General features: G+C 45.8%; 1 protein-coding gene across 8 annotated transcripts in view; it reads right to left on the bottom strand.

Moving 5' to 3' along the window:
* Positions 1-246: 246 nt before the first annotated feature.
* The window catches only part of arhgap23a (Rho GTPase activating protein 23a), a 45935-nt gene continuing 21646 nt past the window's right edge, over positions 247-24535 (bottom strand). Inside the window, exons 2-24 of one of the 8 annotated variants that reach the window (XM_084570608.1) lie at positions 23109-23312; positions 20629-20653; positions 20172-20264; positions 18697-18775; positions 18079-18133; positions 15006-16632; positions 11103-11258; positions 10047-10155; positions 9919-9958; positions 9120-9257; positions 8726-9034; positions 8563-8624; positions 8169-8287; positions 7775-7890; positions 7529-7681; positions 7336-7414; positions 7163-7236; positions 6934-7023; positions 6731-6856; positions 6603-6644; positions 5827-5920; positions 3607-3638; positions 247-3522 (exon numbers count right to left, since the gene is read on the bottom strand). In XM_084570608.1, the coding sequence (XP_084426734.1) occupies positions 2080-3522; positions 3607-3638; positions 5827-5920; positions 6603-6644; positions 6731-6856; positions 6934-7023; positions 7163-7236; positions 7336-7414; positions 7529-7681; positions 7775-7890; positions 8169-8287; positions 8563-8624; positions 8726-9034; positions 9120-9257; positions 9919-9958; positions 10047-10155; positions 11103-11258; positions 15006-16632; positions 18079-18133; positions 18697-18775; positions 20172-20264; positions 20629-20653; positions 23109-23312 (5265 nt within the window). In that variant the 3' untranslated portion in view covers positions 247-2079. Of the gene's footprint in view, positions 3523-3606; positions 3639-3671; positions 5356-5826; positions 5921-6602; positions 6645-6730; positions 6857-6933; positions 7024-7162; positions 7237-7335; positions 7415-7528; positions 7682-7774; positions 7891-8168; positions 8288-8562; positions 8625-8725; positions 9035-9119; positions 9258-9918; positions 9959-10046; positions 10156-11102; positions 11259-15005; positions 16633-17293; positions 17492-18072; positions 18134-18696; positions 18776-20171; positions 20265-20628; positions 20654-23108; positions 23313-24535 lie in introns of those variants that run through there. The other 7 variants (XM_084570609.1, XM_084570607.1, XM_084570611.1 and 4 more) reach the window with 7 other exon arrangements.

The raw sequence follows: 24535 nt of genomic DNA on the forward strand, positions 1-24535 counted from the left end.
ACAGTATTAGCTGTTAATGCCTCTGCTGAAGGCAAAGAGAGTGCATAGACGTGTCCTTGGCTTAAAGTGTGCTTCTTTTTTTTTTCCCCCAGCCTCTCTGTTAGACCGCTTGTATTTAATGTACACATCTTTGGGTCAGTGCCTTAGTTATACTATCAACCACAGTAAAGGAGGGAGGAGACCCAGAAATAACAGAAGGAAACGGAAAGATAAGAGCAGACATGGCACTGCAGAACAAAAAACACATTCCAGAAATCAGGCACTTGGAGGAAAAAAAAAACCTTGAGGTAAGACAAGAACTTATCTACCACCATTACTCTTCACTGGGCTATTTGATGAAAACACGCCTCTCTAATGACGTTTTCAAGCCGCCTCCCGTTCGTGTCATTTTGTGGTTGCACTTCTGAGAGAGAAACAATGGACGCACGTTGGCCGTGTTTTCATTTCCTCCAGTGTACCGTTTCCCCAGTCAGGGAGGATTTATTAGAACCTGACCTTATGGAAAACTCCTCGTAATGTAACCCCAGGGTTATAAATGTGCTGACAGATGAACCCTCAGAGGGGAAGTGATGAAACCGAAAAGATCCCAAATTAGAGAGGCGAAAATGTAGAATGCATTGCACCATATTGTAGCAGTCTGTTAAACACTGTCGAGCGTCTTCGCCATCTCTGTTACTAGAGGGGACATACTTTGTCTTGAGCTCTGTAAATAGGAGCAGATCTGCTCAGTAATCCCAGACATGAACAACAAAACAAATGATGAGGTCAGCCATCGCAGTGTGCTGAGCTGCCTGCAAACTGTCCAGTATAATCTAATAATTACCAGATTACATTTCAGAATGAGCTACTAGATGGTTTTGTGCAACTTTAATGAACGTATAGTCACTAGATGTTTATTTCTAAGACTCATGAGATAAAGGTTTTCTGCACAGTGCTGTGTATCAGAGAAAGGCCATCATATGAGGAAATAAGGAACGGGTTCATCTCAGCTCCTTTGAACAGGTACGCCCAAAAGGTGAAATCACAATAAAAGTACTTTTTTTTTTTTACTTTAATACAAAATATATATATATAATATCTATATATATATTGAATATAAAACAAAAACAAAAAAAAAAGAATATATTAAGGGAAACATTTCAAGTAACATCTTGAAAGAAATGACTGTGCACCTGTACGCACATTTTTGTAAACCATAAAAATAGAACTAAAAAAAGTAAAAACAAATATGATAACATTATATTTACAAAAGGTTAACTTAACAAGGCTTTGTACAAATGTTACAAAAATTGTTCAACACAAACACCGGCACGCTCAGACATGATGACGTATATTGTTGCGCAAACACACACAAACATTATTAACAAGTAGAAGGAGACAACTGTATCTGACGGGTTTGTAATAGTTTTTTTTTTTGTTGTTTGTTTGTTTGGAGACTAGTGTAACAGTGGCTGTGGTCAGGGGAGGAGCAGATTAGGAAGACCGATGTGGACAATTAGTTGATTTTCCTCTTGAAATGGTATTTTAATGGACTGGTAAATCTTTGTGAGTGTGTGCCTGTCTCTTCTGGCTCACTGAATAAGGTTTAGGAAAATGTAGTTATAATTACTGTTAAACCCCACCTTGACAAGAAGCACCATTCTCTCAAGAACCAGAGAGAGGACTACATTTGGGCATCCTCCCGTGGTCACTTGAAGGGATTAACCCTTTAATTTAAGTCGTCTGTGAGCCAGGCAGGAAGGAAGAGAAGACGGGAAGGATGCTCGGTTATTACTCAAAGGAGAATTCTTGGCTGTAACATCGATTGTGATGAGGTCTGTTTGTGTCTCTGTCCTGTATCATTTCTACAAAAGCACACATATAGGAAAAAGAAAACAAAAGCTTTGGCAACACTGGAATGCCCCTTGCCATGCAAATGGAGCTTATCAGAAAGAAAAGGGTGGTTTTTGACCTGTCCTCCGTGAAGCACCTGGCAACTAACCACGGACCTGTTGACAATGTTGCCAGTTTACTGACCTGCAGGGAGTCAGCAGCTCAGGCTCTTTTCTTGGAGAGGCGCTTGGGGTCAGTTGCCAGGGCTCACAGGTACTGGTGGAATCTAGAGGTGGGTGCTTGACGTGCAGCCGGTCCTTGGTCGAACCCGTCTGCATCCCGAGGCAGCCCTTGTGTTTTGACCTGGTTTTGACCGATGGGTGACAAGGGAAAATCAGTGACAGTCAGTGGGGGTCTCTTGTCAGACGTCTCAGTCGGGGAAGCCACCACGGTGTGTCTGCGCCAAGCCCGTCTCTTCCTGCGCGTCTCCGGTGACAGTGGTTTTCGCAGTCCCACGCTGCGCAGGTCGTCGGCTGAGCCTAGCAGCCGAGCGCGGACCTGCTCAGCCAGGGATCTGGTGCCTGGGCCGGTTGGGGTGAAGGAGGCGGCCTCGCTGGGTGGCAGGGCGGGTTTTGGTCGTGCCAGCCGCACGCTGTCCTGGCTGCTGCCTGAGGAAGTGTTGGTTCTGGAGGTCTCCCTACTCACCCTGAGAGCACCTGCTGGCCCAGAACCAGCCCCCTCGCCCTGAGTGGCAGCCCCAGACACCTCAAACAGGTCCAGGGAGCGAGCCTTGGTCTTCTCTGACTTCTTCCTGGCCAGAGTGTCACACTGGATCAGCTTGTGGGAGTTGAAGGAAGGCCGCGAGTGCAGTCTGTGAGCCGTGGAGGAGGAGGAGAAGGAGGAGGACGAGGGTGTGGTGGAGCGAGCCCCTCCTTCATTCCTCTCCGCAGAGTCCGGCGTGTGTGTGAGGGGGGTGGGCGGGGCCAGAAGGTTTGTGGGCGAGAGGACGGGGGGCTTGAAGTGTGTGTAGAGGAAGCTGCGCGGGGCTGCTGGCGGTTGTGTGTTCACAGGTGAAGTTGGGTGTTTGTCAGGTCTCTCTTGGGTGAGGGAGCGCGAGGCAAAGCCGCTCTCATTGTCCGTCTCACTCACCAGCTCGCTGTGCTCGTCATCCGCGTCGTCCCCCCTCCCTTCCGACCCCAAGCTCCGCCCTAACGTGGAGAGGGTGGAGTAACCAGAAACAATAGAGCGAGCGTCCTCTGGAGCTCGCCACGTCGGGCCCTTCACCTCTGCCTGCACCTCCTCCTCGTGTAGCAGCGTGGCTGCCTGCCTTCCTCCTGCCTCCTCTTCCTCTTTACAGCACGGCCGACTGGGTATAACCGCCACCATCTCCTCTTCTACCTCCTCTTTTACTCCGCTTTCTACAACTTCCTCATCATCCTCCTCCTCTTCCTCTTCTTCTTCCTCTTCATCGTCGTCCTCCTCTCCCTCTGCTCGAGGAGCGGTGTCTCCTACTGGCGACTCTGCCTCCTCTTCCTCCTCTGCTCCTAGATGTCCGGCCTTGATTGGCTCATGCTCAGAGTCGTCGTCGGTGCTGCTGCCCACGCGGCGGGCGTTGTGGCGCTTCCTGCGTTTGCGGCCCGTAACCGCTGACATAATGGACAGAGTCAGGAAGTCCTTGGCTGTGAGGTCCTTCTTTGACCCCCACGACCCCTGATAAAGAGGGAAATGTTAGTTTACCACCGCCATACATTGTTTAGGTAGAGATTAACCTTGGGCCATGTAGGGAGATGTTACCTTTGATTTAGCTGAGTCACTGTTGGTTGAGTCTGGGGAAAAGGAAATAAAGATGTCAGTGGGTCAGTTAACAAAGGGCTGGAACAGTCATGGTGGAGGACACAGAGGCTTTTGGTGTGATCATCGTTTTTGTTTTAAAGGAAAGATCCAGAATAAATCACAGAAAACTGCTCCTGCACTGCTCCCTTTCTACAACCCACACTTTATTACTTGATGTTACAGTGGAGCGGGTGTTTCCCATCAGCTGTAGACGGGAAAACACCCGCTGCAACATGACGTGCTGGTGGACTCACAACACGCTTGAAAGTTTCGGTTTGTACTGAGCAGTGCAGCTGCAGTTTTGCGTCCTCTTCCTGATTGGAAAAAAAAGACAAAATCCCCCCCCGATCACGATGAATTCATCCTCTGCGTCCCCTGACCACGACCGGGACAAAGACGGTGATGGGCACGCTGGAGTATGCGCACGAGAAACAATGATTGGGGAAGCAGGGTTTGGTGTACTGCATTAGGAAACCACGGCACACACTGATGACATCACCAAAAACACAGATGATATCAGAAGCAGAAGTAATCAAGAGTGTGAAAGGAAACACATTCCCGCACAAACACACTGATGCAGCTTTCACTTATCAGACAAAACACGGCCAGATCTGTCAGGAGGGTTGGTAAGAACTTCTAGGTGGAGCTGCTCTTCATGAGTATCAAGGCAGATTATTTTGCGCCAAGCTTAGAGATGGTGGCTGTTAAAAGTGATATCAGCATTTGAGGTGTCTACAGGGATTTTTTATTTTAAGATGTGATTATTATTATTATTATTATTACAAATATAAAACATTAATTTGAGACATTTAAGTTTGCAGTGAGTAACCTGGAACACTAATTTAACTCAGTGAATTTAAGTTATGGTAAAACTTGGCCTCACATTACAAAGGTCGAGGATACAGTAGTGGGAGCTGTTAATTATTACATACAGTATGTTGGTGCTACATGAGCAGAAGCATTGGTCCTGTCCAGGTCTGGTATTAAGCTGCGGGTGTGAACACACGCATGACGCACTGAGGACGCATTTGAGATTCAGTCACTCAAGTTATGACTACATGTTCCTTATTCATGTTGCCATTTGAGAGGACATTACTTTTTGAGTGACCAGCTAAACAGGTTTGCTGCTACCACTGTGCTCACTTCAGCTGCAAGAAGCAAAGCCTGTGCCATCTGGAAGCTTCACACAAAATGATTTCTATGGAAAGTAAATCACTTAGCACTGAAATTTAGAAACATGTAGAAACAGCACCACCTAGAGTTCATTAAGAGCTAGAACGATTAGGAGCCTGATGACTGGCCTGCACCAACTGAAGTTGCCTGTAGGATGAGTGGAAAGCAGTGTTTGACATTCAACAGTGCTTGTTGTCTCTTAGTGACAGACCACAGTTTGCACTCTGGTGTCAGATACAGCAGCTTTAACAGGCATGGAGCATCCAGTCATCCATTAATTCATTAGTCAGACTGGGGCCGACATTGAAGTGACATGTTTTTACAGAGACCTCGGTCTGACACTGAGAGGGAGACGCCGACTTTCAGGAGGGGTAATGGAGACCATGGAGACACAAACCATCACCACCGCTAACACTCTCTCTCACACACACCCATTATTTCACTTTCACAATTTGATGCACTGCCACACACATACACACACACACATATTGCCAGGGGAGTTCCCATCCTACCGCAGTGGCTGCTCCACAGGCTCAGCTAAGAGAAGGAAATGCAGAAATGTACAGAGAAAGTGAAAGATGAGCAACATGGAGGGAAATAAAGGGGTCTGCAGAAAGGAGAGAAGTATAGGCACGCTATCAAACACAGGAAACACTCCAAGTGCTAACGGATGTCATTTCTTATGCTGCGTTCCAGTTTTGTAGGAAAGTAGGGAATTCTGACTTTAAAATGGGACAAGGAGGACTCCTCACTCAGGTGAGGAATACAGCTGTCTGACTTCATGCCAAGAGGCACAACATTTTAGTCAAAAATCAGAACTCAATGTAACAATTTATATTAACAATTAAAGAAAGAAATCTATTTTTAGAACAAATTGCCCTGACACATAAGAGGGGAATTTCCTACTTCCAGCTTTAAAGGAAACGCATCATGACGCCGTTGGGTTGCCAATTACAGTAAATGCTACTTGCCGGCTCGCAAAAAAAACCCAGAAAGCTATGTGCTCACCTGAGGCCTCCCCGAGCAGAGCCGTCCTACCAATGTTGGACAGCAGGTGGTCAATGTTGGGGGCGGGCTGCACGTCCTCTGTGTCCACCGGTGTCTGTGGGGACAGACACACGTTATGTTTTCTCTGATTTAGTCAGAAGAATCTGAGCACCTCATCCATAAACGGTTAAGTATCACTAACTTGATGAGTGAAATATTGAATAGGTTTTAACGTCTTGTTTTTATCCCAGGCAGTAAAGAGAAGACAGGACTGGAACTCGGGACGTGGTTAGCATCTCAATGCCTATTTCAGGAGCTAACACACATCTACGCATCATTAATTCCCGTAAATGAATTCTAGCCAGTAAATGTAGCAGCTGCTGCATTTGGAAAATATTAGTTATTGAAAGTAGGTCCACATTATTACAAAGATTAATACAGTGTAAACATTTGAACTTAATAGTTCAAACTATTTTCCAGGAGTCTGTGACTTGTTTAAACAAGCTTTTTATGAATTATGATCGCCATGCTGAGACAAAACTTAATATAAAACGACACTTTCTGCTACATATACAGAACATTTGATTTGTTGAAACTGACTTTTATTTTGAAATTACCGTTGCCACTTGCAGATTTTTTTGGTTCAATCCTATTTTTGGGACTTGTCAATGGAAAATAGAGATTATTTTGCAAAGGTGAAAAGAGGCTATTTCACACCAACTAGTAAGAGTTTCATTTAATGGAGTCTGCAGCAGTGTAAATAACACTCACACTCAGACAACATCATGGAAACATACCTTCTCATCCTTGTCGAGTTCGTCAGTGAAAAACCAGTTGCACTACAAGAAGAAAGAAGAAAGAAAAATGTAGCGTATGGAGGACTTTATTACGTGTATACGGTATGTGTATGTTTTCCATTCCTTACATGCTGGATGAGCGTCTCTACTATCTTGTAGCGGTCAGGCATGTGTGTGACCATGTCTTTCATATTGTCCTCTGACGTCCGAACCAGCGTCGGCCCAAACACTAGAGCTAAGTTTCGGGGCTCCATCTAAGAAGACAAAGGACATTAATACCAAGGACTTTCCAGGGATTATATTTAATTCCTCAACAAACTGAGCTTCACACCTTGTTTTTATCCGAGTTGTCGGCAACAGTCTTCAGATGACAGACCAGGAACTTCAGAGTGTGGTAATAGTAATCTGGGAGATCTCGGATCTACGAAAGCGATAGAGAAATGACAATACTGATAAACCAGTTTAACCAGACGGGCTTCTGCACACGCTTTAAGCTTAACGTAACCAATTAGGTAAATGATTCTGTTCAAATGAATTCATGAATGTTAACAGGCTCGTACCAGCTTCTTCATGGTCTTCAGTCTGTCTGATGCACTTTCCATCCGATTGGCATCAATGAAGTCATTGTACTTGTCTGTAAAGAGTTGAGAAATATTAAAACACATTTTGAGTGTGCGGCAGTATGAGGCAACACAGCATGTGTGATGGCTTGTTGGAACACGTTTGGACTCACTGTTGGTGAAGAGCGGCTCTGGGAGTTTCCTGAAGAAGGATTTGAGTAAGCTACTGACAACGTTGAGGTCTTGCCACTTCTGTTGAGAACAGAAGATACAGAGGAGTCTCAGAAATCATCATGCTTCAGCTTTTGCTCAATAACCGTTCAATAAATGTGATTTAAACCTGCACGTTAAACTAAGTTTCCTCACCTCCTCTGCAGGGTTGATTTCCACACCCTTGTTGAGCTGGTCCTGAAGCGAAGACACCATGGCGTTATTCCCTGGGACTCGGTAGATTCCGGTGTACTCCAGACCCATCTCTTCCACTAAACCACAGCAGATCTCCACGATCAACGGGATGAACTGAGGGAAGATGGACACAAACAGAATGTAGTCGGAAACATTTAGAGGAAGAATCTGCCTTACTGAACTCGGCTGGACGTTATCCTGACTCACCTTGTTATTTGCACCGGGCTGACAGTCCTCCAACCTTACACCGAAAGCTTTGGGCCCAGCCTTCTTTGCCTTCTTCATGATGTTAATTCCCCACGACTTTGGAGGGCTGCTCTCATCTGTGGACAGATTAAACAGAAACTTAGACCTCTGAGCATCAATTTCTACTTTTCTTCCATGCCTTATGTTCTCATCAAGAGACATACAAATACAAATGGATCATTTCTATGAGGCTTGGACATCAAGTATACACTAGTATACTTGGCCGACAGACACTTAATCTAAATTATTTTATATATACAGGTAAGGACTGCTGAATATGATGATGGGATATTTTTACTGAACACTGAAACATTTAAATTATTAGTCATATTAGTCTTCAGTCCCTGACACTGACCTTTTCCCTCTTGTTTCGGGGAGCGTGGTGTTCCAGCAGCGTTCTCTGTCTTATTTAGGAGGAAAGGAGGCTTCATGCGGGACATCTTGGGAGACGAGTCTGGCTTGCTGGATGTTGGACTGCAGGGGGAGACAGAGAGATGGCTTTAACTCCAGCATATGTTTTCCATCGACAGTTAGATAAAGTATATGTATTTATCTTTTGGATCACAAAGAGAGTTTAAACCTAACCTAGTTGACATTGGGCAAGAGCGGCGTATATTCTGGACTGGCCGCCAGACAATCAATGGGCCGAAAAAACCCCGGACAGGAAGGGGACAACATGCAAACTTCACACAGAAAGCTTCACACAGAACCAACCACCACGTTTGAATCCAGAACATCAGGTGACTCACCTTTGTTTTCTGTAATCATTGAGCTTCTTGTTGATGAGGGCCTGCCTGGAAAAGCCAAGCTCCTACAACAAACACATCTGCATTACGACTCTGTAACAGTTTCTGTTGAAGTGAAAACACATTAAAGTTGCAGTAAATCCAAAGTAGAGGAGTGCCTTCTGACCTCGTTGTCCGTCTTGCTGTTCTCCCTGATGACTTTTATCCAGTCCAGCATGTCCTCCCGGTCCTCCGCCTGCAGCAGGTACTCACAGAAGTCCTGTGTGGTCAGCCGCAGGGCGTGCTTTCGCTTGGTCTCGCTGTACGCAATGTCCACCAGGCATCCCCGGATGCTGATTGGCTGCTCGTCCTCGGCTGAGCCTCCCATAGTTGCCCCACGAAGCACCGCCTCCCTCTTGTCCTTGTAAAGGAACAGCGAATGGGAGCGAAGGACTGAAAAGACGCGCTTCCACGGACGCATGCCACTGCCCACCTTCTGTGAAGGAAAGATGGGATGTGAGTCCTGTAATGCTCCTAAATTCCGGCCTTCACTGTGTTATAATCAAGCTTGGTCTGCCCACCTTGCCCTTCTCTGTGAGAATTTGTTTGTAGTGCAGCCATCCTTCTCGCCGTACATCGCTGTAAGTGATGTTTCCCAGCTCGGATGTGGAGTGGCGTTTGGAACGAACCTCCTCCGCCGTGCCAAGGTTGTCCAGAGACTGAAACACAGGTCAGAACACGGTCAGAACATTAATCGATTGCCATTTATCCTGATGCTCATAATGTCTCTCCCGTGGTTTTGTGTCAAATTAATGTTCATTTAAAGGCCACAGTTTTTACTGATGATTTAATTTAATCCTTGTCTCTCTAGGATCACAGCCAAATGGGGTGTTTCCAGTATTTCCAGTCACATATTTTGACATGATTTTTGAGACTTCTCCTTTTGTCTCTTTGTTGCATTGTGCAATAGTTGCACCCAAAGATCAACCAGCAACTATCTGACCTCATGTGCCTCTCTGTACAGTATATGCCTATATGTCACCTCAAAACAACAAATTGAAAAGTAATTTAAGAAGCAATAAAATGCAAACTTAAAATACTGAGTCTGGTGTGACTGGCAGCTAATGCTGTCAAACCAGAAATAGACTAGTAAACCTGTCTTTTTGCTAACTTTATGACTCTTCTGTACTAGTATGTGACAGATAAACAGCTCAGTGGTTTTATGACAAAAGCTAAACAAGACTTGTCAGTCTTAATTTCCGAGGTTTTCAGTTTATAATCTTTTGTCTTTTCAGCTGCACAATATTAGTCGGCAGATCTTCATAATAGTTGTTGAGCAAACACACGTTTCAGCATGTTAATAAAAGAAGAAGAACTCACCCCATCTGTAAAGAAACTCTTGACTCTTTTTGGTAGCCTCCTGCGGAAAACAATAACACCACAACAAAGTGTTAAATCAAAATCCCTGCCTGCACATAAAATTAAAGTCTTAATTCCACAGCACTCACAAGATCCGTCCTTCCTCTCTGAACGTGTTGAGTCCTTCGTCACACGACTTGGAGCGCTCGGTGGTGATGGCTAGAAGATAGGAGGAACGGCGACTGGATTTAATACTGCCTGCTCGGTGAAAGGACGAATGAATGGAGAAAGAGAGAGGACAGAGAGAGAGAGAGAGAGAGAGAGAAAGGGCAAGAAAAAGAAAGAGAGAGAAAGAAAGAATGTTGATGTGATGCCAATCACCAGAGTGGACGGTGTTGGATTAGGAGACGGGTACAGTGAGGGAGGGAGGGGGGAAGCAGGAGTAGGTGGAGGAGGTCGGGTTTTTCGGGTGAATGGGTGACGTGGTGGAGGGGCGGTGCGGACATGAGCTCGAGCGGTGTGTCGGGTTATTTCCTCTTGCTCACCACTAGCATGCAGGCATAGCCCCTATCAATAACGAGTGACATGCATCCGTGCCGTTTGTTTCAAGAATAGAATCATGCGGATTTGCGACTGTCCAGGTTTAAACCATGCACCATTGTTAAATTTATTTTAAAACACAATGATTTTTGGGCTTCATGCACGGCTTGAAAATCAACCAAAACAACTCTGAACAAATCTTATTTGTGGCAAACGTGCAATCCAGCATGCACACATTTCATAGCACTGCTGAAATATTCATCTTATCAAGTAAAGTTTGTCCATTACTGAGCCCTGCAAGTCTGGAAGGACTGTTTCAAGAATAACAAGTCTCAATTCTAAGGCAAATCATTAAAGATGACCATTGATTTTGGTCAAATCAATGTTTTTTTTTGAATAAGAAAGGTTGAAATTGTCTTATTTTTCAACAGTTGTGATAAAATAAGACTAAATATTAGGCACACATTGTTGATAAGATGGAAATTATAGCAGTGAGCAAAGTACACTCTTTAAAAAGTAAAACTAGGTGCAACAACGAAAATCTCATGCACATCTCATAAAATCATCTCTGAAATAAAAGGAGATGTAAAACTCTAGAGATCTAACTTTTGGCTGCATGCAGTGGCGAGGAAGGGGGGAGAAAGGGGGAGGAGGGGGGCACTCACTGCAGTCGTGTGAGAAGAGCCTAGTGAGGGGGAAGGTGAAGGTGGGGGATGCGGGACTGGTGACCACGGCGGGCGCAGGACTCATGCCGCTGGACACAACGGAGGACGCCGGAACGTGGCGGGCGCGCAAATCCGCGCCGGGGCTCGTCGGCTCGTCTGTTGGAGGGCGTAAGGAAGGAGGGAGAGGAATTGGGGGATGAGGAAAGGGCGAAGGAGAAGGTTTAGGTGTTAGAGAGAAAGGTCAGAAGGGAAGGATAAAGGAAAAACACAGGGGTTAGATTAAAAGAAGGTAAAGACAGGAGAGGTTTTGGAGGGAGAGGACCGACGAGGAACCGCGGGGTCACCAGAGAGACTGAACAGGAGAATGCAGTTCACAGTTTCCATTTCTCCCAATTTACACTTAAATGTGCAATCTTTCTACTGCAAAGTGCAACGATCATGCTCGACACTTTCTGAAGTCCACTGGGACGTACACCAAAGACACAGCACAGAAAAATGCAGTAACATCTGTGGTACTCTCTCAGGAAGGAAGAAATATTACTGCATCCTGACTAAAGCGAGAAAAAGTCACATGAGCACACAAAACAGGCAAATATCTTGCAGATAATACGATACCTGTGTCGTCTGTTGCCATAGGAAGACCTATTCAGTAGCTAACAGAGGGTGTTTGTGACAGAGATTTACTGGCTCAAGGTTTCAGTTCTTTATGAAATCTACAGAGGTGGCGATCTGATCGGACACATGCAAGAGAAACAGGCTCACAAAGTGAAAACTGGTGTAAATGAATGGAAATATTGCTATATTGCTAAATAGTGCTTTTACTACATGTTGATAATGAAGCTTTAGTGCTGAAGCAGACAAAAAGCACATTTTAAAGGCTGTACAGACTGCAAGTCTTTAACGGTCTCATGTGACGTAAAGGGATATGAAACCTGCACACATACACACAGAGACTCACTTCCTGACAGGCAGAAAGGATTAGAGACTGACTCAATATTTGTATAAAATGAGGAGGAGCAAGATTTGCCAGTGACATTTTAAATTGTCAGGACAGAGCTATTGCGAGGCTGCAGTCTGCTCAGTGTGGAAACAGCAGAGGGCAGCACAGCCTCAGTCTCAATCTGCCACCCACACAAACCAACACACAGTCCTTTTAGGAAATTCTTGCTTGGATTTACTTTGACAGTTTTTCATTTGGTTCATCTTTTCTTAGGTTTCTGATCTAAACATCCTTCACCTCTCCCCTTCTCCCCTTCTTCCCTTCTTCTCTTTCCATTTTCCGCCCCTGCTGTTCCACTCTTCACTCCCGTGCACACTGGAGTCCGACATAAGGCGGAAAACATTCCCGATCTGGGATGAGGAATCTGCCTGTTTACAGCGCGGCCCAGAAATAGCCGGGCTGTGGGTTTAACAAAGGCCGTCATTAACGGGCAGCCAGAGAGTGAGCTCAGAGCCACGAGACAGAGACGGACCAGCAGAGGGGAGCAACATACCACAGCACTCTGTGCCCCAACTCTGCAGTACATCCTATAACACACGTGGAGATCAGAATTCGGAGATTAGATTTGGAAAGAAAAGGGAAAAGAGGGAATGGATTAAACAAAGGATTACAGACTACTACAAAGCTAATTCCTTTTGAATTTCCCTGAAATAATATTGGGATCAATGAAAAACTGCGACGTTAGCATTTAGTGAGGCTGTTTTTACTTGGAGTTCGGGCACAAGCAGTTAAGATTTTGATTACCTTAATCTGAGAAATTAGTTTTTTTCCTACGAGCCCCATGATTTTAACAAAATAAAGCAACATATTACATGTATTTCAAAGCACTATCATTTGCTATCATTCCCAAACTGCTATTTGAGAATTATCGCGCAGATTATTTTCTTACTTTATGAATCAGTGGTTTAGTCTATGATCTGCAGATTACCATCTCCAGAGAGACCAAGATGATGGCTTCAAATCTCTTGTTTTGTCTGGCAAGCAGTCCAAAAGTCAAAAGATTTTAGTTACAATGTTAAGCTAAATAGATAATTTGTTTGTTGTAGATTATCGACTAACTATTCAAGCTTTAGATATAACATTATGAATCTGACAAAGCAGTTGATGACAACTTTCAGACAGTTTTCTACTCAGTCTTATTGGTGCATTTTTGTTGGGGCATTGCTTGCAGACTTTAAAAAACAAATAGGAAATCCAGGAATCCGAAAAAAGAGTGAGGAAAAGGAATAAGAATTAAGAGTACGGCAACACAGAGGCCACAGGAGCCTCTTGGAAGCAGGACAGAGTCCAGCACAGAAAGTCTTGATCCTCCTCCGTTGTGTTCAGCATCCAGCTAGTAAAGACAGCCATAGATTGAACTCATACACACCAACACAGACACACAAGCTCCTTGGAATGGAATACAATAGCAGCATTGAAGGCGGGAGCTGAGTGTATGGGCCCCTACTGTTCCCCACAAGGACCGCGACAAAAAGAAATGTCGGTAATTTACAGCTCAGATTCATGGCGAAAGACTCTAAGTGGGCGCAAAATAAAATACGAGCTCTTGACATCGTTTGCAATTTCGCTCTGTGTGAGCTGCAAAACCAGAACAACACTAAGTGAAGTTTCATTTTCAAGATCCATGTATGAGACGTCATAAAAACATATTTGCCTTCTGATACTGCCTTTGTGGATGCTATCTCACAGTCATCCATGCTTCGCAGACAAAAAACATCAGTCTGTGAAACTGCATGTTCTCAAACAGCCCCTGATCATATCAGCATCTGTGTCAGAGAGATAAAGTGATGGAGCAAGAAAGAGGAGAAAAGCTACTTCTTTTCTACGGCGAGAACATAGCCTAGTTTCAGTTTATGGCCATTAAACATGTCCTGGCCTGCAGCTCTGACTGCTTGGTTTCGTTTAATTCGGGTGAAGGTACGAGGCAAAAATGCGCTCTGACAGACGAGAGATGCCTCCCGGTTTGCTGATCGCCAGGATTTTTCTCCCTTACAATGACTTACTGGGGCGGACCGAGGCTTGGCTCAAGTGTCGACGATCATTCCAAGATCGCTCAAAGCTTCCCAGTCAGCTGATTTAAATCTATTCAGCATTAGGGCAAGCGGCAGCTGTTTTCCCCAGCCTGTGACTGGGTGATGGAGGCACAGCTCGTCTCAGTGACTGACTTCATTTGCCTGTGGTTTATGACAGATTATCGTGACTGGTTTATTATAGTAAAACCAGGCAGTGTCAGGTATAGGGTACACCTGAGGTTACCAATCATTAGTGTCTGTTCAGACCAAAAGCAGTTAGCAGTGTTGCTCCCGGAGCTCCTATCAGGTTAAAAAACAGTAAAAGACAGAGAAAAACAGACTACACTAATGTGAAATTTCTAATTATGACAAGTCAATGTACAACAGGACTAGCCCTCTCTAGCTCCTGCACAAAGAAATTCCCATATTCAGGAAGTCAAGATCTCCCCCTCATTTCCTCAGCTTGGTAAGGTGACCTTAGAGACCTGGACTAGGCAACAGGATTACTGAACTCTCCTCGAATGTGATTCAATCATAAGACTCATACAGTCTGTAAGACTGTGGGAAGTCCCAGCGTTGCCCAACGAAAACATTTACAGACAAACACACACCAGCAGCATCTCATTGAGAGAATGGAAACTGTGTCTGAGCAGAGCCTGGAGCCTGAATAGACAGACAAGAAGGAAATTAAGGAAACACACTCACACCTAATTTTATCTGAATTATAGCTTTGCGTTTCCTCCCAGTTAAGCTTTCACTAACATTCAATAAGCACTCAATGTGGATTACATTTTAGAATAGAGGTGATGAAATCTTAAGGTCAGTGAGAGTTTTTTTAGAGGGGAAGTAGCAAAAAGGAAGGGAGATGGAGCCCAGGAGCTAACTACTTACCTATGAAGGGGATGGAGGCCAGAGAGTCATCCTCTATAGGGAGGGGGGCAATGTTGCCGTTTGGTTTGCGTGGGGCTACATCTCCTGTGGAACCAGGGGCGGGGGTAGATTCTTTGGGATCAGGAGAAAACAAAGAGGGTTCTAGCCCATCTATAGGCAGGGCGTAGTGGGGATGACGCATGCCATGGGCGTTCCTCCGCCCGGTGGGAGGTTTTTGCCTCAGGACCACTTCCTGGGTCTGTGCCACCAACTCTGCCTGCCCTTCCACGGACCCTCGTTCCCTCTCATGATTTGTTGGCCTGTACCCTCGATCTTGAGATTCTGGAGAGGCAGAGGCAAGGGGGGACGTGGTAGAGGCAGTGAGAGGCGCTGACGTGCTCTCTGTGGGTGCTGGGTTCCAGTTCAAGTGGGGGCCAGAGTATGAAGGGTCCCTGAAAGATTGAGCTTGCTGCATGATGCGGCCGGTCTTGCGGTAAAAAGAGGGGCTGTAGCTGCGGTAGCCTACTGGCTGGTCGTCCATGCTCTGTCCAGTTGGAAGCCTTCTGCTCTGAGGGGCAGCCTGCTGGGGCTGGGGCTGGGAGTGGGCTTGGCTGTGGGTCTGGGGGTGGTGTTTAGAATGTGACTGTGTGTGTCGGGACACTGGAAGAGCTTGTGCTGCACCAAAATCTCTCCCCTGCCTCGGGTAGGCGTCAGTCCTTGGGGGTGGCTGGGGAGCCTGCTGCAGCCACGAAGACCTCTCAAACCGAGGCGAGACCAGTCCAGCTGCTGCTCGGTCCAACATCTCTAATGAGCGGCCATGGCGATCGTACTGGGCCAGTAAATTTTCAGAGCGTGTTCGAGTATAGTTAGAGGCTGGTTGGCCTCTACCTGGGCCACCCTCCCAGTCTCCATAGGACCAGTAGGGCTCCCCGTGGGGTCCTGGTCCTGACTGCTGTAGTAAGAACAGAGTGTCCTGGGAGGCGCTGTGTGGCCAGCCACCTGTCCGCTGCTGCTGCCTCCTTGTTTCACTGAGCCGGTCTTGAGAGTAGCTGCGGTGGCGGGTCTGCATGTTGCGTCCTGAGTGCTCAGGCAGCTGGTTGTAGTACCAGTCAGAGAGGGCTTGCTGGCAGCGCTCATTGCGGCTGTGGCTGACCTGGGGCTGAGGGGGGCTGGTCCAGGCCGAGCTGGACTTGCGTGGCTGGGCCTGCGTGGAGCCGGCACCATGGTGGTTGGGGTAGTGGACCTGCAGCGGGCTGGACAAAGGACCCCCAGAAGAGGACGAAGAAGAGTACGAGCGTCCCCTGGTCTGGCCCTGAGGCTGCTGGCTGGTCATACCGTACTGGATCTCCTCTGTGCGGTGGGCTGGACTGCTGTGACCCACACCACCAGTCTCACCAGCTCGCCCCTCCTGCCAGCTGGCGGGGCTGCCCACTGCAGAGCGGTTATCTAAGGGTGATGAGGGACTGGAAGAGCCTTGCCAACGACTCCAGTTATCCAGCTGGTTCTGGCCCATGGGGGCAGACAGGGGAGCTCCAGAAAGGGGTGTGGTCTTGGTGCGTGGGTAACAAAGGGGAGGTGGTGGCGGGAGGTTCTCAGCTCCCCCGGCATAGGGTTCGTTACCCGTCAGGTAGGCATCCTGGGAGTACGCCTGGGGGAGGGAGGGAAGAAACACATGAGAAAAGACATGACAATCATAGGGACTAAAGTAAAAAAAAAATGCTTGTGCAGCAGTGACCGCTTTAGGTGAAAATGTGGTCTTATTGTAAATAAGTTTGACATCAACACACAATAACCACAACTCTCTAAGGCAGTTAAACGCCGCTGTACATTACACAACATGCCTTAAAGTGGAAGGATCTCTAAATCCAGCCCCAGTTTGTCCCCAGGGCCTCAACACAAACACATGCTAGCTACAGCAAACTGCATGAACTCCCTTGAGCAAAAGCCACATCACTCACTGCACAGCAGCAAATACAGTATGTCTCCAAAACAAACCCTGCATAAACACACACTGCTGCTCTGCTGAGTATCTCTTTAAAATAACAAGCTCAAAATTACACAAATACTTTATCAGTTAGCTACACTGTCACTTACAACTTTGTCTTCCGGGAGGACAAAAACAAACTTGCTAACACTCGTATTTCCACTCACAAGACTGAGCAAAGCAAAATCACACAGGCAGTTTGACACGTTTTTAGAGGTTTACCAAACTGTCTAGGCCGTCCGACAGAAACCAGAGTCTTTCCACAGCTTGTGTGTTAAGCTTGTATTCACCACAAACACACACAGTGGACCAAACGTATCCTCACCAACACTCCAGACACGACACACCTGCTGCTAAAACCCGCCGTCCGTCATATTTCACACTCTCCTTGTCCTGAAACAGTCCTTTGCTTCTTTTCTTTTACTTTCTTAGTTCTCTATCCCTTTATCGTCCTGTGTGCTCCTCTCTCAGATCCTTCCAAACTCCCTCTCTCCTCCCTCTCATTCTCTGTCTTACTCCACCCTGTGGGAGTGTGGAAGGAGGCGCAGCTCTGGTGATGTCATGTGAGGAATGCAGCAGATACAGGCGTAGCAGCGAGGGGAGGAGCGTGAGGACAGAGTGGGTTTATATTGTTAAGACATGCCAGAATACTCAAATGGAGGTCACAGTTTTGGTCTCCTTTAAAGGGGAACCTTGATGTTTTTTAAATGTGTGTGAAGGATCACTTTAATCTGCTGATCTGTGGGTCTTTGTGTGTTGACATGTTGCTCCAGGTTAGTGGGAGGGGCGAGGGATGATGCATGTTGGATCATGTGAACGAGCAACCTGTGGAGCGACAAAAATGTGCTTTACAGTACATGGGTGTGCGAATGAGTGCCAATGAGTTGTCTTTTTTCAAACTCCGACAGTCGAGATACCAGTGGCTTTTAATGAATGTGTGTTGTAATCTAAACACAGGGCAGAGTTTCGTGAGTCATTGTGACAGAATCTCTACATTCTTCGACAGTGACGGGGGAATCCTGGTCAGCAGTAAATACCTGGGATGCTTTATATGTAGGGGTAAGTTACTGAGGGTGAAAATTTTGTGAAAAATCTCATACTCACACTTACCAACTGAAGTACATCTTCATCTTTTGGCATAATAGAGAGCTCCAACACGCTCTCACTGCAAGGCAGGTGAAGGGGGAAAAGAAAGAAGAGGACAGTGATTATAATCCATATCAATATTTAAAAATCTCCATATTTTATAGAAAGCTCTTACTAAACTTCAGGGAGGGATACACTGAATTGATCGGGTCGGTGTCAGGGTCGATACTGACTTCATTAAAAGGCTCAGCTATTGAGCAGTTGCAGCCGATTCTCATTAAATGGTTATATTGTCAATGTTCAGTGTTTCTGCTATAATTTACTTTTTTACGGCCAAGGTTGGTGTCATATCCAGATTTTAAATGTGGGGAAAACAGAGTGCAGGTACCAGATTGGGAATCAGTATTTAGGGTACTCAGGATTGTCCATCACTCACACCAGTCAGCTGCAGGCCAGCTCTGCCCTGCGCTCCGACTAATCTATTCTAACAGAAGGTGCACTGCTTCAGGGTACTCTTTTTCAAAGCAGGTCAAGCCAACACTAGCGACTACGTGTATGTCATCTCGTGGATAAGCTCGAAACAGAAAAAAGCAAACATATAGCTCGTTAAATCAACACTCTCGACACACAAGGACGTCTTACCTGTTCTGGATGAGAGCGATCACCTGCGAGTACGTCTTCCCTAGTACGCTCTCTCCGTTCACTTTCACCAGTCGATCCCCTGAGGAACGCAGACACATCCTTAAATTTATACAATACATTTCCAGGTTCCTGTGGTGACCTCTGACCACGCGCAATGATTAAGAAAACAGAGACACTGAATGATAAAGGTAGGCATCAAAACTAGAAATCCTGGGGTATCTCTCTATTTATGTTCCTGTGGCTAAAGTATGTCTAATTTCAACACAACCACAAACACGCACTCAAAATATAGAGCTTACAGTATGCATTTATTACAAGAGGGCAGGGAGGTACAGTATACAGCAAAGCACATCCGCATAATTTAAACTTAATCTTTTTAATGTTTTAATCACTGTAATGAAGCCAGATGCAACGTCTCCAGGGAGTCATTTATCAATGGTAAATTATCAACCAAATGAAAACAGATTTCAAATCATCAGTAATTTAATTAGCAGGTCGGCAGAGTCGTGCTTCCAGCAACATGAAAATATTGTGTAGGTCTCCCTTGTGACTTCAAAACAGTTGTGACTCATCAGAGAATGGACATGGACCTTCTGAGGGTGTCCTGTGGTGTCTGGCAACACAGTGTTGTTAGTGGGGGCCTTTGGGTGCTATGGGTTGAGGGGAGGGGCCTCTGTGGATCATCCCACAGATACTTGATCAGTTTGTGATCTAGTGAATTTGGAGGCCAGGTCAACACCTTGTGATGTTTTTCATGTTTTTTTAGTTGTTCTTAAAGTGTTTTTGTGTGTGTGTCTGTGGCTGCATCCTGCTGGGGATGGCTGCTGCCATCAAGGAGTGTCATTGCTATGGGGTGTAGGGGTCTGGTCTGGTCTAGGCGCTACATGTCTAAGTAACATCCACATGAATGCCACATCAATTGAATTATCACACCATGGTCAATGTTATTTACTTCTCCTGTCAGTGGTTTTAATGTTGTGGCTGATCGGTGTATGGGACCACAGCTTCGCTTACTGTGAACTAAGGCTCCAGAAGCAGTGTTGGGTAACCACAGTAGGTGTTCATAGTGTGTGTGCATTTGCAAGCTGAAACCCATACGTATGTGTGTGCGTTTGCATGTGTTCAAGCTAGCATGCAACTTTCTGGATGTGACAGCTTGTGCTGCAGTACTGGTATGGTTTGTCTGAACTGCTGGGAGTGAAATGCTGCTCTGCTCAAGCAGCAAGACACAACAGGAAAACCTCAGTGGCTCTGTCACATTCGTATACACTTGAGAAGTTGAGCTGTCATACTGGTATCACTATTATATCACCAGCAAAATCCTCAGCATTGCATAACCTAGTATTTGTATGTATCATTCACATCGGTGTGCATAAGCGTATGTCTGCAGCACCACCTGACCGGAACTCTACCCTCAACAGATTTCCAATGCAAATCACGGCGTTCTCATTCCTGCACCATATTGCTCCCTTTACCTGTGCACAAGCCTGCCTGGTGGGCTGGACCTTTTTCTCTCACATTCTTCACAAATATGGTGTCCATCGGCTCCAGTTGACCTTTCTGATAATCTAGATGACAAGAGACAGAGAAGAAATGCAGATCAGGGAATTGTAAAAATGCAAATACTGAAAAATTATCCTATTAAAACAAAAGTTGCCTGCAGTGTTTAAAGATCTTTTTTTGTTTTCGAGTGCTTGTGTTTATGACTCTTCTGCGATGTGGAACATATAAATATTTTAATATTTTATTATTAATCTCATTCCAGTGTCTGAGTGCAACTACAGATGTAGTGCTGTATGTGTCCTGTAGGTGGTGCAGAGAGGCTGCAGAGCTGAGGTGACAGGAGGGAACACAGGAGGTCCCAGCTCATTACATCATCATTATCCCTGTGTAGTAAGGTTTAATGGAAGGAGAGAGACGGAGACAGCTTACCCTTTCCATTACCGTTCTCCTCATCCTGCAAAGAACAGAGAGAGACAGGATTACTATTCAAATTCAAACCAAGTCAACTTTATTATAGAGTGCATTTATTTCAAGTAAGATTTATGTCACAAGATCCAAACACAACTTTAAAGAGGGTATTAAGCTGGGATTTAGAAGTGTTATGGGGGAGATTTGACAGCTAATGGTAAAATGTTCCACACAAAAAGGGTTTAACGTATGTGTGACGTAATATTAGAGTGGAGGAGCTTCCAAAAAAGGCAAAGAAAAAAAAAACGCAAAGGCAAAGTTGTATGCAGAGATTTGAAGGAAGGAAACTGGTAAAATCACATGAGAAACATTTGCGGCTGATAATAAGAGCTCCTGTCTAATTCAGCCCATTCAGCATTTGACATTTTGCCAGTCTGCCGTAGCTTTCACAGGCAGGAATGTTATCAAATGCTGAATCGGAGGTGTCCTGGGTTTTTCTTCTTTACTGCATTATCACAAGTAGAAGCTCTTGACTATCTTGACTATCCTCACAGTATTTCTCACAGAGGAGAGATCTTCATGCCTGTATCGCTGATGTGATGTGACGTCACATGCATTTGAAGTTTCCTTCAAATGCATGTGACGTCCCTGTGGCCTTGTGCCAAACCTCCCAAGACAGACATTTGATAAGCTTTAAAGGTGGGTGGGCAGTTTCAAGTTCGACCACCTGCATGTAAACACAACGTCATGCGCTACAGAGAATGGAGAAAGGTGTGCAATGGCGAGAACGGTGGAGGTGAGATTTGATAGCTGCCGCTTGTCTGATTAACATCACCTACACACACGCACACTAAGCTGAGTGGACAGTTTGGGGTTAGGGGCACGGTGGGCTGACTGCTGCCTGGCTTTGAGCTGCGCTGAGTGGGCTCATTCCTGGCTCTGCAGACAATGGTGGGGGGTTTAGACGCAGAGAAAGGACAGCAGCCGACCCCAGAATAGAACTTGGAGCTGGAGATGCCCAACAACTGGACGGTCCAGTTCTCACCACATCCGGAAGCAAGGAGGAGGCAGTGAGACGTGGGCACAAGACTTTCTGGAAGGAAGTCTCATCGACAAAACCTGTCTTACCCTTGTCGTCCCCTATGTGACACTGGTAATCCAGTAATAAAGATGTAAGAACTGTGATGTGCACATACCAGTATAAAATATCCTCCAGCTGAGACAGAGACTTACTGGTTCTCTCTCTTACTCTCTTAGATATTTGCTTAAAAATGTAAAAAGTTTCGTCACAGAAAACTTGATTCCATATATTTAGAAAAATATAAAGTTAACGTGTTGCTCACAAGCTACCCTAAGTAGACAGGTGTACTGCCATCTTTATTATCACATCTATTCATAAGTTTTTTTCTGAAGTGATGAACAGTACAGATATAATCCCAATAAGCTCACACAAGTGTCTCAAGGCCGAGTGAGGATTCTGCTGGAACCATATATTTGACTTTTTTCAATGTTACTGAAGACCCCTGAAGAATTTCAGAGCCTGCAGACACCATAAAATGAGAGCCCAGTTGAGTCATGGGCTCGGTAAGCCTCTGATAATTGGACTCTATGAGGGCGATTTGGGAGATTTCCACGAAGACTCTTCAGATAAGAACAGGAGGCTCTGTGAGTCTGATTGTCCAAAAACACCATGTGACCCTCATGTCCTCTGAGGCAGAGAAGACAAGGATAGAACCGAGGCCAAAGGCCAGCAGTGGGTCTATTGTGCAGGGCCGGCCTGGTACTGCCTGACTGCCAGTGAGTGGTACCAGGCTAAGACAACAGATTTCATTCAGTCTGTGTTCCTATCTGCAGCTGCTGGATGGTAGAAAAATAATAGAGGCCTTGTTTTGGCTGGCTCACACCACCCCGGCCTCCATATCCCTCAATTTCACATCTGGAGACGTTTGCCCCCACACCTCAAAGAGCTAAATAACCACTCGCTCACACTGAGGCTCACACCACAACACCAGAACAATCTTGAATTCTCCAAGGGCAAGGAAGGCCTGAGAAATAAACAGTTAGGAGCCACACCTTTCAGTCCAGTTCGCTGTGGCACGGAGGTGCTTTTTATAACCTTCAAAGTGTGAATATCTGAGCCCATATCTTAAATCTCGTGTCACGCTTCAACAGCTTTGGTTGGTACAGTCTTTTGTCTCTACTCAGCTAAGCTCCTTTTGTCTGTGTGCTCATTTTGCTCAGCTCAACCTCGCTGACCCTCAGCTGCAGTATGATTGGCTTTATCTCCCAGCTCAAACTGACTTTGTCCTGAGTTCAGGAAGCTAAAGGTAAGGCTTAGGAAAACCCTCTTTAAAGCCGGCATGGTGAAATGGAGACCATATGTGCTATAAAAATAAACACGACAGTTATGGCACTAAATAACATTTAAAAAGCCATATTTTAAACTTATTTCAAACGCCTTTAAAGGTTTCAATTCAAGGCATTCTGCAAATGGGTCTCACCTTGAGGTTGGTGTGCAGGGCGGACTCTGGAGGGTATACGATGAAGTGGCGTAGCGTGAACCCGAAACCCTGGGAGTTCTTATGGAGGACCAGCGTCCGGGGACCCTTCCAGCCCATGCCGACCCCCTCCCTTCCCGGCCGGGTCGCCATCGGCGGCCGAGGGTTGTCACCGGCTGAGGAGAGACCATCCCTCCGCCCCTTAGCCTGTAAACACACACAGATTTGGGTTATGAAATCATTCTCAAGGAGAGTGTAGTTAATAGTTGTATGTTACTAATGTGCAGAAAGAAAGAAGAATTCCAGCTGGAATATCTAATATTTGTGGGACAGTAAATCCCAAAGGGTTTTTAAGTGCAGTTAGCTGCAACCTTGGAAAATCTAACACAGGAAACTGCAGAAATGAATCATCTAACGTCAGCTTTTCCTCCAGTGTTAATGAGAATCTATTGTATTTTTTCTATTATTAGCACCAATGCTGGAGAAACAGTCCAGTTTTCCAGATGTAACGCGTTAAGATTTCCCGGAGAAGCACACGGTGACTCTGTACTCAGTGACATGCATGGTTGTACATTAGTAGCTTCCTCGTTGAGTCCTGAATTAAACTCAGAGTCAGGTCAGTCCTACATGCCACCCAGCCTCAGAGCAGGAAGTCTCGGCCAAGGAGGGAATGTGTCTTTCAGTTCAGACCACAATGACTTTGGTCTTATCACGGGCAGAGAGGGTCCACGGGGAATCCGAGCGCAGAGATTTCCAGACTCTCCCTAAATATCTCATTCCTGCCGCCGAGTAAATAAGCCCAGCATCTCGGCCGACAGACACACGTGAGAACTATCACCCTCCTGCTGCCCCGACGGCCCACATCTGTCAGTCAAACACCATCACCTGACTAAACAGGCGGGAGCAGGAAGGAGGAAGAAGAGAATGGGAGGAGGGGGGGGGGGTCTTCATGTCAACTCAGAGGTCAAGTCAGCTGTGGTTTAGTTATTTTCTTCTCTGCATGTTCACTGACTTTTGTATGCAAAACTGAACTCACTGCACTCGCTTAACGGAACAGATCAGACACAACAGTGTAATGATCACACTGTTATATATACACATGCAACTATGCAGACAGATGCAACGCTATACAAAACGTTTGCTCTCTCTAAGTTATCTCAAAAACTAAATATTCACCCAGCATCTCAATGGCAGGATGATTAAATCACTGTGTGCGAACGGTTTTTAGTTGAAGTTACCTTCAGTTCATTCTGTACAGTAATGAGGAAAATGAAGCTCAGAAAGGTGACCATCTTTACCCTCACTCATTCACAACTCAGTCCCTCGTTCAGCTGACTACGTGGTCTCCAGCTTAACCGCTGAGTTTTTACCACAATGTTTATCGGCCAAATATGACACTGCTGTCAGACTTCAAGTGTGCTCTCCTCTGG

This window comes from Chelon labrosus, assembly GCF_963514085.1.
Source record: "Chelon labrosus genome assembly, chromosome: 21".
NCBI lineage: Eukaryota > Metazoa > Chordata > Actinopteri > Mugiliformes > Mugilidae > Chelon > Chelon labrosus.